Source organism: Pongo pygmaeus, chromosome 5, assembly GCF_028885625.2.
Source record: "Pongo pygmaeus isolate AG05252 chromosome 5, NHGRI_mPonPyg2-v2.0_pri, whole genome shotgun sequence".
Taxonomy (NCBI): domain Eukaryota; kingdom Metazoa; phylum Chordata; class Mammalia; order Primates; family Hominidae; genus Pongo; species Pongo pygmaeus.
Window position 1 is genome coordinate 166,356,185 of NC_072378.2, and position 17,542 is coordinate 166,373,726.

A 17,542-nucleotide genomic window follows, 5' to 3' on the forward strand; every position below is an offset into this window, starting at 1 on the left:
TGTTCGGAAAAGACTGTCTCAGAACCCAAGGAAACAATGGCTGCGTGTCTCAGCACTTGCTCTCCTGAAGGCACTATTGCAAACACTTGCTATATATTATCTCATTTAATCTTCACCACAATCTTAACGACTGTAGCAAAAGAAACAACTACAACGCAGGGGCTCGTAATTAAGCACTCCATGTTACAGTGCCTCCTTGGTGTTTGTTTAACAAATATAGGCACACACACATTTCTTTTTTTCTTTTTTTAGACAGAATCTTGCTCTGTCGCCCAGGCTGGAGTGCAGTGTGCAATCTCGGCTCACTGCAAGCTCCGCCTCCCAGGTTCACGCCATTCTCCTGCCTCAGCCTCCCGAGTAGCTGGGACTATAGGCGCCCGCCACCACGCCCAGCTAATTTTTTGTATTTTTAGTAGAGACGGGGTTTCACCGTATTAGCCAGGATGGTCTCGATCTCCTGACCTCGTGATCCACCCGCCTCGGCCTCCCAAAGTGCTGGGATTACAGGCGTGAGCCACCACGCCCGGCCTTACATATGCATTTCTTAACACATCAGACCATCCACTGTTTCTTACTGAGAAGTCACAAAGCACAAGAAAACTACTGACACAGGCCAGCAGGATATCGATTAAAAAAAGAAAAACAAAAGAGCAAGGGTGAATTATATCTCTTTCTACACACGTGCCCTCTCTGAAGCTGATCTCCACCTAATAATAATGGCATTTAGAAAACGTTTAGGTCACCCCAAAACCTACTACTGAATGCCTTATTCTATCAGCCATATGCGGTACTTTCCACCAGACTGCAACCCAGATACAAGAAGTCATAACAATTTTGAATCACAAACATTTTGCTGAAATACATTTAAAAATGGACCAACACAAAACAAAGAAAATTCAAAAATCATACAGGAAAAAAATGGACAGATTTCCTAACGATGGCCCTCACAAAAGGAACAGAACAGTTACACAACACAGAAAGTGCCAAAACTCTGCACGCACAGTCAGATTGCCTGCGAAATGAAATTAAACTAGGGCAGTAATATTATTCACAAAGAATAACCTTTCACACAAAGGCATTCCGGGTGGCTTGCAAAGCCCCTGAAGGATTTAAGTGCTCCATAGAGTGAAAGGACCATGCAGCCACCTTCTCCTCACCCATCCCCATCCTTGTCCCCATCCCGGGAGCCACTCCAAGAAAAAGAGAGCAATTGCCACAAGGGTTCTCCCCAGAACAGTCTCCTGTGAGAAAGGGGTGCCTTGCAGAAAGAGAACTAGGTAAGTGCACACTGACAGGCCTGTGCCTTTCAGAGACTTGGGTGTACCCCAGGGGTTACCTGAAGAGCCCTCACAAGGAGCTTGCAGCTCCAAGGAGAAGCTTGCAAGGGGAGTGAAGACGGAGGTTTAAAGGTCAGGAAAGGGTTCCCATAAAATCCAGTAACTTGGAAGGAAGTAGCAGCTAAAATAAAACCAAGGAGTGGACTAGAAGGAAATAATATTAAGTGATAAGACAAAGAAAGCTGTCACCATTAGAAGCAGAACACAGGAAAATAAGCAGGATGATATCCAAACCAAGGGGGAAGAGTCAGTGAGGGGACAACAAAGAGGCCCGCTGAGACACTCCCAGCGACAGCATGAGCTCTAAACCCCAAGGAAAACCAGGGCAGAGGGCAAACACGGGGATCTAAATAACTCAAGTGTCCCCATGAAGGCCCAGCCAGAGGGAAGGCTCTGTCCCTCTCGCCCTGGGCAGAAAGCTCTCCCAGGGCAGAGTTCTGGTCAGCCTAGACTCCTAGCCCTGGTATACAGCGGCTCCCACTCTGCCCTGCAAAGCTGCTGAGGAACAGGTGCAGGAGTGCCCACTGCCCCTGCTGTCCAGTCAAATAATCAAATCCTTGTCACAACAGAATAACTTGTAATAAACTGCTGGGCCCCCCTTTAGTGGTGTCATTAAATGGCAATGTCACTTGAGGCTACATTTGCACTCACTGGAGAAGCGCTAGTATCTAAAGCTCATGTTTCTACAACAAGGCATCTGGTTTCTTGCTAAAAAGTAGTGATTTCTACCAGATGAAACTGGCTGGGCAGCTCTCCAATGGTTTAAACAATAGTTCACATCTTAAGCATGAAACCATCAACTGCATCAGTCAAAAACTGTATTAAAATAGAAGTGTTGCTTTCCACGTTCAAATCTGTGCATGACGTCAGAAAAGAGCTGATAAGATAACCACGAGCGGCAGTGATGCGTGCAATTTTTTTAATATTCATCGTTTGACATTTTGGGATCTTGTGTAGGAGAAGTAAGTGGGAGGCCAGAGGAAGATAGAAATCAATCAAATTTTAGGGACTGACAAATGAAACCATGATCCCAGGAGGAAGACCATAAAAGCATGACCCCCTAATGAACACGTGAACAACAAAGTAAGGCAATTCACCGTTAATTCAATGCCACTTCGGTACCTTCTTGCTAATTCTGAAATTTAATTTTTGAATGGGAAATAAGTTATATTATTCAAAAATCAAAATGTATAAAGTGGGGTAACACTGAGAAGTCTCCCCACAACTCTGGTTTTCCATCCCCCAGGACCCCTTCTCCCCTCCACCTCCCTTCACTGCCCAGCAAGTGTTACATGAACAGTTTCTTGTGTTTCTTCCCAGTTTCTTTATGCAATCACAAATACAAGTATATGCTTTTATTGTCCTTTCTAACACAAAAATGTATGTATCCGAGTGTGTGTGTGTATGTTGTTTACACCTTGCTTTTTTCACATAACGGTGTATCTCAAAGATCTTCCGGACATTCATTTTCACTGCTGCAAATGTTATTTAACCAGGCCCCCACTTGTAGATAGGCCATTAGATGGTTTCCAATGTCCTATTTCAAACAATACTACACCATATTCATATCGTGTTAAGTCACTTTGCCTATGTGAGTATGAGTGATAAATACCTAGAAGCAGAATTACTGACTCAATGGTTACACGCATTTTTTTTTTTTTTGAGACGGAGTCTCTCTCTGTCGCCAGGTTGGAGTGCAGTGGTGTGATCTCAACTCACTGCAACCTCCTCCTCCTGGGTTCAAGCGATTCTCTTGCCTCAGCCTCTCGAGTAGCTGGGACTACAGGTGCGTGACACCACGCCCAGCTAATTTTTGTATTTTTAGTAGAAATGTGTTTTCACCATGTTGGCCAGGATGGTCTTGATCTCTTGACCTCGTGATCCACCCACCTCGGCTTCCCAAAGTGCTGGGATTATAGGTGTGAGCCACCGTGCCCAGCCAACATGCATTTTTAATATTGATGGATACTTCCAAATTGCCTTCCTCGGTAGCTACACCACTTGATACTCCCACCAGGAAATTACAGAAGCACCTGCCTCCTCGTGGACTTGCCAACAGTGTGTTATGAAGTTTATGAATATTTGCAAATGTCACAGGTGCCATTTTCACAGGTGTTATTTTCAATTGCATGTCTCTTATCATGAATAAGGCTGAGCATCTTCTCATGTTTTTAAAGAGCCATTTACTTCCCTTTCGTTGTGATTTGTCTTGTTCATATCCTTTGACTATTTTTTATCAGGCTGTTCTTTTTTTTAGTCATGTCTAAGAGCTCTTTTCTTAATCATTTCTAGGAACTCTTTATATATTAAGAAGGTTAGCACTTTGCTGTGATAGGAGCTTTAAGTGTTTTCTCTAGGGCCACAATTCAAGAACTACAGAGAGTTGTTAACATGGTGTTGGAGCTTCTGGCATGCTATGGGACATGGAGAAAGATAGGTGGAGAGGCAGGAGAGGCACCAGGGCCTCGAAGGAACATGCTAAGACCTGGCTTACAGGATTTGGGGCAATACCAAGGTGTTTCGTTTTGTTTATTGAATGTGGATTAACTTATCAATCTTTTCTTTACTTCTGGATTTTGAGTCCCATTTAAAGGGTCTCCCCACTCCAAGGCTAGAAAGGAATTTCCTCATTTTTTTTCTTTTTATGATTTCCTTTTTGCATTTAAATATATAGATATATTTTACATTTAAATATACACATAAATATACATACAAATGTACATATGTAATCCATTTGGAATTTATCCTGGAGGTGCTCTGCATGGAATAATCTAGTTTTATTTTTTTCTAGATGACTACCTAGTGTCCTCAAATCATGTATTCAGTAGTCTATCTTTGCTTCTCCTATATGAAATGGCACTTATATCATCCTTTAGATTCTGCCATGTGTCTGGGTTTGTTAACACTTTTCTGTTCTGTTACATTAATTTGTCTACCTATTCACATGCCAGTACCACTTGTCTTCATTACTGAGGTTTTATAAGTAGATCTTTAATCTGCCTTTAAAAATTAGATATATTTAAGCCTGAGAAGCAGAGTATAGTCCTAAAAAGTCATGATGACTGATTAGACAACTTCTGGTCCTGGGACACCAAGAAAATTTGAAATGTATATGACCCTGAGACACCAATACAATATGTAATTAGCACATCCAGGAAGCCTTAGTAACTAAGCTCTTTTTTGTTGTTGTTCATTTTGTCTTTTGAGGTAGGGTCTCCCTCTGTTGCCCAGGCTAGAGTGTAATGGTGTGATCACGGCTCACTGCAGCCTCAACCTCCTGGGCTATTTTTTTTTTTTTTTTTTAGAAACAAGGTCTCACTATGTTGCCCAGGCTGATCTAGAACTCCTGGGCTCAAGCAGTGCTCCCACCTCAGCCTCCCAAAGTGCTAGGATTACCGGCAAGAGCTGCCTCACCCAGCCTTCAAGCCCTTTTGGATATCACTTTAGATGTTTACTCAAGAAGCTACTAAAACTATAATACAGAAACACAAATTACATCCTATACAATAACTACAACTTGAATTCTATATTATCATGCCATTTTTTCCCATTCTGCACCAGCCTCCACCCGTCCCTGGACTGCAACTCTGCAGTTACCTGTTAGTCTCTTTTTTTCCAACAGAGTAAACTGCTCTTTATGCAAAACTGCTTCTTACACAGTACTTACCAACTTTTAAAAGGCCAAATACGCTTGTATTTTTATAAATAATTCATCATATTCAAACATGTCAGTCCTTCATAAGCAACACTTTCACTTTGCTGTGTAGAAATGTTTTCATCAAAGTAAAAAGCTTTTTATCACCACCCCAGGAAATGAAGCTGAGGCATCCAGAACGCTCTAAACACTTATCTCCCTCCTTCCCATCAACTCGGGGTGGCTGCTCCACGCCAAGCCATGCCCCAGCAGCTCAGGCATATGAACACGCTGTGTTCACAGTAGTTCAGAAGCCCTGGGTCACTGGTGCCAACTAGTGTATTTGGATTACATGAAAATATTATAAATGAAGCAAAAATGAAGTTTCAAGTCATGCCAGCAAAATTTTACAATCACATTGTTTATTTCATTATTTCTTTCCCTTTAGGAAAATTAATATTTTAAAGGATGATTTCAATCATATTCCCTCACTTAAGCACCTTCACTATTTATTCATTCATTCAACTTATTTTGCGTGGCAACATGCTAGGCACTGAGGTTAGGAAAATGAATAAAACACGCTTCCCACCCGCAAGGAACACTTTGGCTGATGGGAGACAAACATGAAAGCAGACAATTTTAAGCACCAGCAACGATGGAAGCACGGATGAGCGGACCATGACGAAGCCTAGGGAGATGCAGGGAAAAGGGGTTCCAGGGCACTGGTGGCAACCAAGAGGAAAGACTCCCAGTCAGGAGGATACCATGACACGGGGCAAAAGCACCAGCCATGTGCTGAATCACACTAAAGGAAGTGGAGAGAGACAGAGTGGAAAGGCCAGAGAGCTGCAGGGCCTGAGAGCTCCACAGGAGCGCAGAGGGACCTCCATCTCCACCCCGGGGCACAGCTTTCCCCACCACGCGTGCCTCCACCAGCGGCTCTCCAGAATGCCCCTCATCAGGTCTGGATCCCTCATGAGCCAGCAACTCCAGGAAAGCAAGGCACAGCTCTGATACAGATAGAAACCAATGAGCTGGAAACATGAGCTAAATATCTGCATGTCATGGTATCTCCCTACACAGTGCCCTCTGGCACCTCCCCACTCCTTCCCCCAACGCAAAGCTGGACTCAGTGCGTAAGGAAGACCTGATCCACCGTGCCAGCTTTCTCCACCCCTTCTCCTCTGCACAAAGCCCCCCAGCCATGAGATCGTCCTACTCCACGAGCCCTGACTTCTGGCTGCACATCTTGAGCCTGGTGCCTCTGTCCAGGCTCTCTCTCCTCTCTGGAACCTTGCCCTCACTCAGCTCCACATATCAAATACTCTTCCGCCCTCAAGATACCACCCCAACTGGACTCTACTGGTCAACTTGCATCGAGATGAGTATCTGAATTGTGCATACCTTTGTGTTTAGTATATTTTTTAGATGCAGAGTGTATGAACATTTACTCTGCCAGCCCTTTCTCCAATCCCCCCTGCACACCGGTACTGCATGTCCTTCTAAACTATTAATTTAATGGCATCACTTTCCTTCTAAAACGTTCCCAGTCACTCCCGTCATCCTCCTCATTGTCCTGTTCCTAGCCTCCCAGTTCCAGTCTCAGCAAGGCTGGGCCATCCCCTGGCAGCCGGCCTCCCGCTCTCCCCAACCCCACCCCTGCTTCCCCAGGCCCCGCTCTCCTCTTCGGCTCACTCTCAGGTGGCCACAGTGCTGTCCAATTGAGAGAAATGGGGGTCAGAAGCTGGGGAAAGCACTGTGAATTCCATCTCCACAGCAGCCCCCATACTGGTTCCTTCCAAGGTTCCCTCTCTGAGGAAGAGGTTTCCTTCTAGTGTCCAAAGCCATCTCACATCCCCCACATTCTACTCATCCTGTCCTCTTTAAGTTTTGTTTCTACCTGTCTTCCTATTTCTTCAAGCTCCTTTTCTTCAGCAAATCAACATTCCCAAGTCAATTCTCCGTGCAGAAAAAGGTGGCATCTACCTGCCCACAGCAGAGATTCAAACGGCCCCGTCTGCCATCCTCACCATACTGGCATCAGGTATTATCCATGCCACTCCACCGCAATCTCCCGACCGAGGCCACGGATGACCTCCTGGCTGCTGAACTCACCTGCTCTCTGGAGCGTCTGGCTTCTTCCCTCTTGAGGCTCCGCTTCTGAACTCCAGGCCGTGCTACCTTCCATCTCAGGATCTCGCCGGGTCACACCTCTCCAGGGTGCTCCATGGTTCTGCCTTCTTCTGTCCTATCCTCCAACTTCTGCTCACTCCCACTATTAACTCCTGGTCTCCATTCACGACTGGCTTCAACGACTACCTTGGTGTTGCAGAGTCCAAATCTCTCTTTCTAATCCGGCTCATAGCACAAAATTCCAGAGGGCCGTCCGTTCGCGTGTCAAACTTCAGCCAGGCACTTACATTGCACCCAGCTATGGTTGATTAACCAACTCCGTCTGTATTTCCCTCAGAGCCAAAATGTCACTGAGGCATCTATATACTGTCCTTGGAGGCATCCAATCCCATGATTTTAGATGCTGTGACTGCAGTTTCTGTGCTGCAGTCTTGAACGATCCTTTGGATCAAATCCTCCCAGGCTTTGTTTATCCAACTGCCTTCCTAGCATATGCATCTCAGACTGAACACCACCAAACGCCACGCCTGATTCCGTGCGCACCCCACGTGCTCCTCCTCCAGGCTTCCCATCCCAATGCCAGTGAACAGCTCCACCATTTACCCAATCTTTCCAGCCAAAAACCCAGGCATGGATTCTTGATTCCTCTCTCTCCCTTGAATCCCCATATCCAACCCACCTGCAGGTCTCATACACTCCGCCTCCAAACCCAACCCACCTGCAGGTCTCATACACTCCGCCTCCAAACCCAACCCACCTGCAGGTCTCATACACTCCGCCTCCAAACCCAACCCACCTGCAGGTCTCATACACTCCGCCTCCAAACCCAACCCACCTGCAGGTCTCATACACTGCACCTCCAAACCCAACCCACCTGCAGGTCTCATACACTCCGCCTCCAAACCCAACCCACCTGCAGGTCTCATACACTCCGCCTCCAAACCCAACCCACCTGCAGGTCTCATACACTGCACCTCCAAACCCAACCCACCTGCAGGTCTCATACACTCCACCTCCAAACACCTCCTGAACCACCGCAGCATTTTGCTTCTACTATCATCGCCGTGATCCAAGTTACCATCGCTCTTGTCTTGACTATGACAGTAGCCTCCATGGACTCCCTGTATCCATGACAGCTTCCTTGATTCATTCACCAAACTGCAGCCAGAATGAGCTTCTGAGATCATAAACCATGGATCACCCACCTGCTCAAAACCTCCCCAAAGCCTCTACTTTCATGCAGAGTAAACTGCAGTTTTTTCCTCTGACTGACAAAGCCTTCATCCGGTCCATTTGCCACCTCACGTGCCACTGCCTGGTGGGCTCAGCTCCAGCAGCACGGCCGTCACCCCGCTCCTCTGCCTTGTGAGTCCCCTCTGCCTACGGTGCTTTTCCCCCTATAACTGCATGGCCGACGACACCCTGTCATTCAGAGGCCATTTCTACTGCCCCTGTGAAGAAAGAGCTGCACAGAACAAGGCAAGGAGCCACACAGCTGCACAGACCACTCTCAGTGTGCATTCGCTGTGCAGCTCTCTTGGTATTTTTTGTTTCCCTGGCTGGTTCTTGTCTGCACCACCAGAGTGCGGGCACCATACAAGCAGAGATGATCCCTACTACCAAAGAGGCTGCTTAACACATAGTAGGGGCTCAATTCTCGTACTTCCCATTCTGATATCTCTTTTCTCTGGGCATGGAACTACTCCCATTCCAACCCCAACTCTCTCTCTCTTTCACACACACACACACACACACACACACACAAACACAAACACAACTTTCCAATCCAGAAACTAAGGAGTCAGATGTCTCCTGCCTTATCCAACCAGCCATCCAGATGTGTGACTATTAACTGCTACCTCCTGCTTGTATCTCTCCCGACCATTCATGTGCATGGCCCCATCTCTGGTCCAGCTCCTACCTCTCTTCCCATGTGCCGAGGCCTCTGCCACCAAGATCAGCCCTCTCCCTCCAGTCACACAGAATCCCAGCACAGAGGGGATTCTTTCTACCTGTATTCCATAGCTGTTTCTATACAGTCGTCTGAGGGGTCATTGTAAAGTATCCTTAGCTTAGCCTAAATAATCCTCTCTCCTGTCTTATCACCCGGGTCCCCAACCTACCACCGGTCCGGGCTGTTTTCCACCCTGCAACCTCAGAAGATCCCTTTCCCTTGGCCTCAGAAGGTCCTTCCCAGGCTTCTCCAAAGCTAAGGCACTGCCTCTTCACACCTTGTGAAATCTTTCCAGGACCTCCCAGTCAGAGGCCATCTGGTTCTCACTGTCTGCAGAGCACCCTGCAGCCTGTCTGTGAACTCTCGTCCATCTCTTCTGTGAGCTGTGTGCTCATCGAAATAACTGATTTTGTCTCATACACCTTGGAATCCCGAGTCCGTAGAACAGAGGCTCATACAAAGGAAGCTTTCAAAGAGTGCTCATCGATTTCTAGGTTTCTTGAAGACAGGCACCATGTTTTGTTCTGTTTACATTTATTTTGGCTTTCATCTTTGAATTTCTAACACAAGTATTTGAGTACCTTCTCTATGTGTGTCAGCCACTGTTAACAGTCTCAGGGAAACCACCAAAAAAGACACTGCCCTCAGGCTCTCACGGAGCTTTCTTTCCAGAGAGGGAAGGCAGGCAATAAACAGATAAGCCAGTAAGTGAGCAAGATAATTTCAGCAAGTGGTGAGTGCTACAAAGAACACAAGAGTACTGGATACCTTCTGCTTTCCTTGCAAGATTATGAGTTCCTCTGTCACTGCGGAGTTTTCCTTTAGACAGACTTAGAGAAATGATCAGCTGGAGGAGCCTAATTTACATTTTAAAAGGAAATTAAAATGTTTTGAATTACAACTAAGAGTTTTCCTTTTAAGGGAAAATATTCATTTTACATGAAAATTATTTTTTCTCTCAGATTGCATCAGCTGTTTCGAAACAAACAAAAATTAACAATGTATTCGTTGGTGAAATGTGCACCACACTATGTTTAACCTGCTGTATAGTAAACAAAATCCTAATATTTGCTTCACTGACTATTGCACTGAGTTTTTTCCCTATTGGAGTGGAAAAAGTTTTACGTGCAGAAATGATCTAAGACTAATATACGGATTGGGATAGCAGATGACACCATCTTCTAATGTTTCTACTGCTTCTCATTTGAATTTACTCATGCAGGTTTCTCAAAATTAAAAGTGCAATTTCTTGAAAGTAAGTATTAATAACCTAAAGAATCCCACCAGTTTAAACAGCTCTGCCCTTCGGCCTTAAGTCCTTTCTGATTTCCTTACCAAAAAATAGGTCACTCTTCCACGGAGGACTGTGACACTCACATCCACACCCCGGCTCTGCAGGAAGAAGTCACGCCTTGCTTTGCTGGTCATTTTTGTAGGTGTCCATAGCTATATTTCAAGTCCTTTGGGGGACCTGTTATCATTATTTTAATCTCCCTCAAACATTTACACTCAGTAGGTACTCAACAAGTATCTATGAGTTGGCTGTTGGCTGATTTAGACCCATTTCCACTGTTGAGTGTTGTTCTCGCATTCTTCTGCAACCTCAGTCTCCCTGAGCCCACAAACAGAAGTTAACGGCGAAGTCTAGTGTAGTTTGTACGTGTTAAACACATTTGCTCTTAAAAGAGATCATATTTATCTCAGTTTGTTCAAGTGTTGGTCACACAGTATCTTATGTCTCAAGAAACAGTAAGAGTGGTTACTGATGAGTGTGGAGCGCATTTAAACTCCACGATTCCTGGGAGCATACACATCTCCTGTTTTGAATATTTGGCAGTCAACTGTAGTCTGAAACTATCTGCAGTCTGCATTCACCATTTTTTTCCCCATCTTATTTTCCTAACTTTCTTGGTATCCTCCTTGACCAGCCGGGGATTTCCTTTGTCTGTATCTCTTTATGTCATCAGAGTAGCTAACCAGGGAAACACAGAGAGAGGTGCGGGCGTATCTGTGGCTTCTGACTGTTCTCCTTATCCACAGGCGTGCCTCAGAGTTCCTGATCTCCGCACGCCCTGCAGCCGTGTTACCAGGGTAGCCACACTGATCACCCGCATAGACAACCTATGTTATCTTTTCTAGAAGACCAGATGCCACTCACACTGGTCTGTCCCACGTGACTTCTCCACTCTCCATTGCACAAGCAAACACCGGGCTCTCCAGGCACAAGAGTTTTTCCTACTCCAACGGCAACTTTGCTCACAATGAAGTATGAAGCTGGGTGCCTGAGGAAGAGCCCAGAGATCAGCAACTAGAGGCAGATGGCAGGAGATGAGGTGAAGTCAGGAATGGCCTGGTAAGGGCAGAGTAAGGGCACTGGGCATGCTGGCCACTGACCCCTGGGCATTAATGTCAAACCTGCTTCTAGGGGACTCCTGTCTCTATTACTGGATGGCAGAGTGGGAAGCTCCCACAGCAGCTTCGTGGCTTCTACTAGGCTTCTTTCTTTCTGTCTGTCTGTCTCTGGGGTCTGGGTCCTGGCAGTAGCTCTTACTAAGTGTTGTTTGGTGCATGAGTGAGCGAACCAGCCGGTCAGTGTGAAGAGCCAAAACGCAGAGCTAAAATGGACAGAAGCGGTGCTGGCGTATCATACCCTCTACACATGATTTGCTTTTGATGGTAATAAAAATAAAACCAGCATTCATACAAACAGTAACTGGACAACTTGCATATCAGACCAACAGGAGATCAAACTAAAAAGAAAAAAAAAGAAATGACGCTCAACAATTAGACACATTTGTATGCATTTGGGCATTTTTAAATTTTTACAGAATCTAGAAATTCTTTTTCAAAAGACTGGTTTTTTAAATGATACATATCAGAAAAATCTGTCAAACTTCCGTACTTTAGCAATTCAGACCAGTGGCTTGTCATGCAGTAACAGACAGAAACAAAGACCCAAAAAGTAGACATAAGAATGTCAGAGCAGAAATTGGCTACTCTCTTTTAATAATCAATCTATCCCCTCCCAAGCTTGAGTGAAGTGGGTCTGATAATTTTGTTTAAAAGTATCTTCCTGTTTACTACCTCAGTCATGTCCCAAATAAGATTGTCCTAACCTTTTGCTCCTGTTCAAGCCCAAAGCTACTGCTCAGGGCAGGGTGTGGGGCGAGGGAGTCGTTCTTGAGTGTTCCCTGATGAGTCTGGTTTCTCTGATGCACCAGCTTCTCCTAGCTGGGCCTTTCTGCAGAGTAGACCCTTCTCCTCTCCAGGTACTGTCTTCCTAAAGGGAGAGCCTGCTAGGAATCCCGAGAGGACTCCACCCTCTATCCAGAGCTGCGAATCTTTCTTCTCCTCCACAACATCCAGCAGGGCCCTGAACACACGAGCCAACAGCAGTTTCAGCAGCACCAACAGAAGCCCCATCATTTCAGGACCGTGGGCTTTTTCCAGAAGCCTACAATCCCGTGCCTCAGTAGCACCACCTTTCCCCCAGAGCAGCTTGTCACTGCAAGATAGAGCATTCTTCAACCCCCCACTCCAAATCAAAGGTCAACTGAGAAAAGTAGATGTTTATTTTTTTAAGAAAGAATCCACAGGCCCACCAGTTAGGGGACCAGGAGGAAACCCAGTCCTAGACCAGGCCTATAGGCTGATACCAACACCCCGGGAGAGTTGGTGGGGCCCCATCCTCTACCACCTTCAATGCGTGGCCAAGGGGCACTTCAGTAAGGAAAAGTGCTTCTACTGACCACATCTCTGGCCAACAGAGAAGGCCACATGCTCTATCCATGCACACTCATCTCCACACCCCTTCCCCAACTAGACTGCAGCAGGGGTGGGAGGCAGACACCTGGGGGAGGCCTTCGGGGTCAGAGGACTTCGGGAGCATTGGGCCCGCGCCCCGCCAGCCAATCAAGTGCGAGCAGCGACTCGCTAGCCGGAGCCCGCACGGGTATACGAGAGGCCTCTGACCACGCGGCCACTGTGGACTTGCCCGTGCCCGGGAAGCGGGGTTGCAAGGAGCGGCCAATCGCGGCGCGAATACGCTCGCCAGCCCGGGGGCTGCACCCTAAAGGTGCCTGAGCGGGCGGTAAGCCCGGACCAGCTTCGGCCGCAGGGAGGGGCTCGACCTCGGGTGCCCTGGAGACCCGGGTCGGCCAAAGCCTGGGAGTGAGCCGCAGTTGGGAGCGGGAAACCGAAACAGCAATCCTGGAAGAGCGTCGGCCCGGAGAAGGCGCCGAGGAAACGCGGCTCCTGAGCGAGGCGCAGACAAAGGCTCGGGTGCGCACGCGGTGGACGGTGGCTCCGGAGCCGCGCTCTGGGCCGCGGGAAGCCGCACCCGCCCTGACTGGCGCCGGAGTCGGCCGGGGGCCCATGGGCGCGACCTCCCGGACCAGGAGGTGCTCCTACCCGGCCCCACCGCGGTCTTCCCGTCCTCACCCGGCTCCCCCTCCATCCGCGACCGCGACGCCCCCCTCCTCTGCGCACCGGGCGCCTCCTCTTTCCTCACTGTCTCCCGCCTGCCTGGTTCCTTCTAGCGAACCCCTGCCTTGACTTTTCTGCTCAATCTTGTCCCCCACCCCCGTGACATGCCTTTCTGCCACCTCAGCCCCAGCGCGCTCTCAGCCCCGCGCCCGCGGGTGGCGAGGAGGAGTGGCCACGCCACAGTGGGCCCGGGGGCGCATCCTGCGAGTCGGAGGCGGCGGCGCCTTTCTTTTCCACCCTAGTGACCTATTGTCCTTCCCTTTTCTCTACCAGCCCGGACCCCAAAGAAGCCCGGGACCACCAAGACGCGGCGCGGGGTGGGGGTGCGTCCCCTGGGTGGAGGTGCAACCGTTTCCACCCCGCCAGTCCATGCTCTGGATGCCGGTCACTGCGCGGGGTGGGAGGCCGGGCGCCCACTCCGAGTCCTGGAGAACGGCGGTGCCTTCACAGTTGGAAGCGCGGGGTTCCGAGGCCCTGGCCTCCCTCACCCCGGCTACAGGGACCCGATGGGCTGGACCCCCAAGTGGAAGGAAGCGTATCTGCTCCAGCCAAGTGGCCACAGGCTCAAGAGGGAGGAACCTAAGTGGTCACAAAGTTGAGTATAAATACGCGCCGGACGAGTGTGGCCAGAAACGGCACGAGGGGCGGAGAAGCAGGCGGCAGCTCCCGCTCGCAACGTCCCAGCTCCCGCCGCCCTCCCGAGCCGCCCTTCCCCCGAGCGCACGCGGAGCCTGGGAAACCCTGGCGTCCCAGCGCGGCCGAACGCTCCCGCGCTCCGCCAGGGGCACCGGCTCCTGCCCCTCCAGAGAAGCCTCCTGGGCGCTCCACGCCCGGGCACAGGCACCTCGCTCGACACCCGCTTCCCACCCAGCAGTCCAAGCCCCCCACCTGCCCCCAGGGGATGAGGAGCCGCCCCACCTCCGGGGAACGGGGAGCAGGCCACTTACTGGGGCTCAGGAAGCACTCGGTCAGCCTTCGGAAGCAGCTCGCGTTATTAGAAGGTCCATCTTCCATGTCGGAGCCGAAGAACAGCGCGGCCGCGGCGGCGAGGGCGAAGCTGGCGCCCTGGGGACGCCGCGGAGTTTGGCCGCCGCCGCCTGGGCCGGCGCCGGGGAAGCCGGGGGAGCCCGCGCGGCGGGCGGCCTGGCCAAGGAGGAGCCGGGGCGGCGGCGGCGGCCGGGGACCGGCACGGGCTGGGAGCAGCAAGCCCTGGAGCGCAGGCGAGAGGAAGAGCCGCCGCCGCCCGCCGCCGCTGCCACCGCCGCCGCGGTGACTACTGCTGGTGGGGACGCTCAAGGGAGCTGCCTCTTGTCCTCCTCCTCCTCCTCCGCCAGCATCGCCGCCTCCTCCCACCGCCGCCGCCGCTGCGCCCTCCCTTCCTGGGAGACGCACGGGGAGGTGAAAAGCAGATGAGGAGGGGAGAAAAGAGGGAGGGGGCGGGGGGGGCGGCGGCCAGAAGTAAAAGGAAGATGGAGAGGAGGAGGGGACCCGGGAGGAGAAGGCGAGCGCCAAGGGAGCGCGGGCCGCGACCCAGCCGCAGCCGCCGCCGCGCGCAGAGAGGGCGCCGGGGCCCCCAGCGGGGCTGGGGCGGCCTGCGGAGGAGCGGGGCGGGCGCGGGGGCGCGGCGCGCTCCGCCCGGCCGCGGCCAGGCCACTCGGGGGCCGGGCCCGGGCCCGCCGCGCTCCCCCCGCCGGCCGTGCTGCGCCGGGGTTCCGGGCGGAGTTTGCCGCGGCCGCAGCCCGGCTCGTCCCCGGCCGCTGGCAGGGGACCCTGGGGGCGGGGAGCAAGAGGCTCCTCGGGGCTGGCCATGGTTCCTCCCCGGGCCGCGAAGGGGGCAGGCCGCGGGCGGGAGGGGCGCGGCAGGCCAGGGCTCGGTGGGCTCCGCCCCCGCAGGACCTGCCCACCCCTGCCGGCCGCCCGAACCGCTGCCTGGTCCTCCTCTCCGGTCTTCGGCTTCCCTCCCAGTCTAGTCTTCACATTGTGCTCGGCTTGGGCTGCGGGAGGACCCGGGGCTGGGGGCCAGGCCCCGGCGACGGCGCCTGGCTACCCTCAGGCGCGCACAATCGGCGTCCTCCGGGCCGGGGCGAGGGACGGCGGAGAGCCTCCCTGCAGGCGTGGCGTGGTGTGTGCGCGCCCCGGCGACTGAGCCTCGGCGGCTGCTCGAAAGCAGCGGAGAAAAGCGCCGCAGTACCGCTGCCCGTGGAGGCGGTGGTGGCGGCGGCGGCAGAAGACGCCCACTGGCGGAGCAGGCGCTCCCCACGCCGCCGCCGCCGCCGCCGCCGCCGCCTTCCGCGCCCACGTAGCGCGCCCCGCGGGACTCGGCCCCTGCGCCAGGCTCCTGCACCCAAGTGATCCTCTGCGCGCCGCCTGCACCCGGGGCCGGGGCGGGCGGACAGAGCAACCGCTGCGTTTCTGCCCTGCCTTGTCACATCTGGGTCCGGTGTTTGGGATTCTAAATCCTGAGTCCTGCAGCTGCTCCAGCTGTGCGCTGCTGGGCCAGCCACGTCGCCCTGCCCGTTGCCCGAGCCAGGGAATCCTCCTGGTAGCGAGCCAGCAGCTCCGACCCAGCTGTGCTCAGTCAGTTCCCGGGAGAGAGTTCCAACTCGGACCTTTGGTTGGAGTTTAAATCAACTCACTGTGTTTCCCATAAACTAGGGTTTGAAATACGGTTCCTCCCCAGGACTCCCTTTCGGATACTCACTTTAAAACGAACTTCTTGTGCACAAGCCCAGTTTGCCTTGGTTGGGGTTAGAGAACGGAAAGGGCAAACTGTGGCCAAAAATGAGCAAGACTGTGCGATCATTGCCCCAAACCCTGAGACCGCCTTGCCATATGCGGCTCTCTTGGACACCCCCACCCCCTTCGGTAGCCATGAATCCAGGCAGTTGCCACTGAAGGGAAATGAGCCGCCCAATGGGCGCTCAGAACTAGGAGCCGCCAGAAGTTTGGGGAAGTTGGAGCGCAAGAGCGCACACAGACGCACAGGTGTCCGCGTTCGGGCAGGCACGCGCGGCGGGGCCACCATGGCGCGCTGGGTCAGAGGAGGGGCGGTGGCTGTGCTGTTCCACGGTGGCACGGGCTATCCGGACTGCCTGGACGAGGTCACCTTCCCCGGAGTGGAGCACACGCGCCAAAGCTCAGCTTTCACGAAGGGCAAAACGGTCACCCAAGCGCCAGGCGTGCGCTACGGTGCAGCAACTGGGCTGACCCAGGGCCCTGGGCTCCCGGTGTGCGCCGGGTCCCGGGGCCATTTCTCGCCCTCCACGTTTTCTTCTTTCTATCCAGTTTCACATGTATTTTTATTTTGAAGCGTGCTCCAGATTCCTCACTAGTCAATGCTTTCCCCGACTCCCATCCAAACTCCCCACAATGGAAAATAACACTTTTGTATTTGCACCAAGCTGAGCAGTTGGGATGCGAAGGACGTGCTGGGGCTCCCCTCCCCCAGTAAAGTCCACAGGCGTCTCCGCGATTGCCGGGCGGATTCTGAGTGTCGCGTGTAACGGGCATCAGACTTGGCACTCACTAGGTCAGAATCCCTACATTTGTGGAAGGAGAAAATGATTCCTGTGACGCTTACCTTAGGGGCACTGCCCTTGTTTCTGAATTTTTTTCGGCAAAGAAAAAACTACAATGGTTGAGCCAGGCTGCCGGCAGCCTCCCGGCTTGACGCTTCTCCGGCCGTGCAGAGTCCACTTCAGTTACTTTGCTGCGAGTCCAGAGTTTGTGCTTTCGCGACTGGACCAGGCAGCAACGGTCTGAGGGCTGCCCACACATTTAGGGAAGTCGAGTTTCTCCTCAAGTGTTTATTGTTTATTCCTTTACACGCAAAATTGTTTCTCCTTGTCATTTAAGTTTCTTTATTTGCATTTTGGAGTTATTAAATCTATTTTTCAGTTCCAAGAAAATATACATTTAACTTGCCTATAAGCCCCCTTGCGGGCGCAGGAAACAGAGTAGGAAACCCCAAATATTTGTCCTGGGAGTCCTTATTAAATC

General features: G+C 51.5%; 1 protein-coding gene across 3 annotated transcripts in view; it reads right to left on the reverse strand.

Annotated features, from left to right (window-relative positions):
* The window catches only part of PDE10A (phosphodiesterase 10A), a 334,971-nt gene extending 319,189 nt beyond the window's left edge, over window positions 1-15,782 (reverse strand). Inside the window, exon 1 of one of the 3 annotated variants that reach the window (XR_010126815.1) lies at window positions 14,491-15,367. Coding sequence is in view for 1 of the 3 variants with exons in the window: in XM_054490521.2 (XP_054346496.2) it covers window positions 14,491-15,352 (862 nt within the window). In the remaining 2 variants the exon portion in view is untranslated. Of the gene's footprint in view, window positions 1-14,490 lie in introns of all 3 variants that reach the window. The other 2 variants (XM_054490521.2, XM_063666827.1) reach the window with 2 other exon arrangements.
* Between the last annotated feature and the right edge of the window lie 1,760 nt (window positions 15,783-17,542).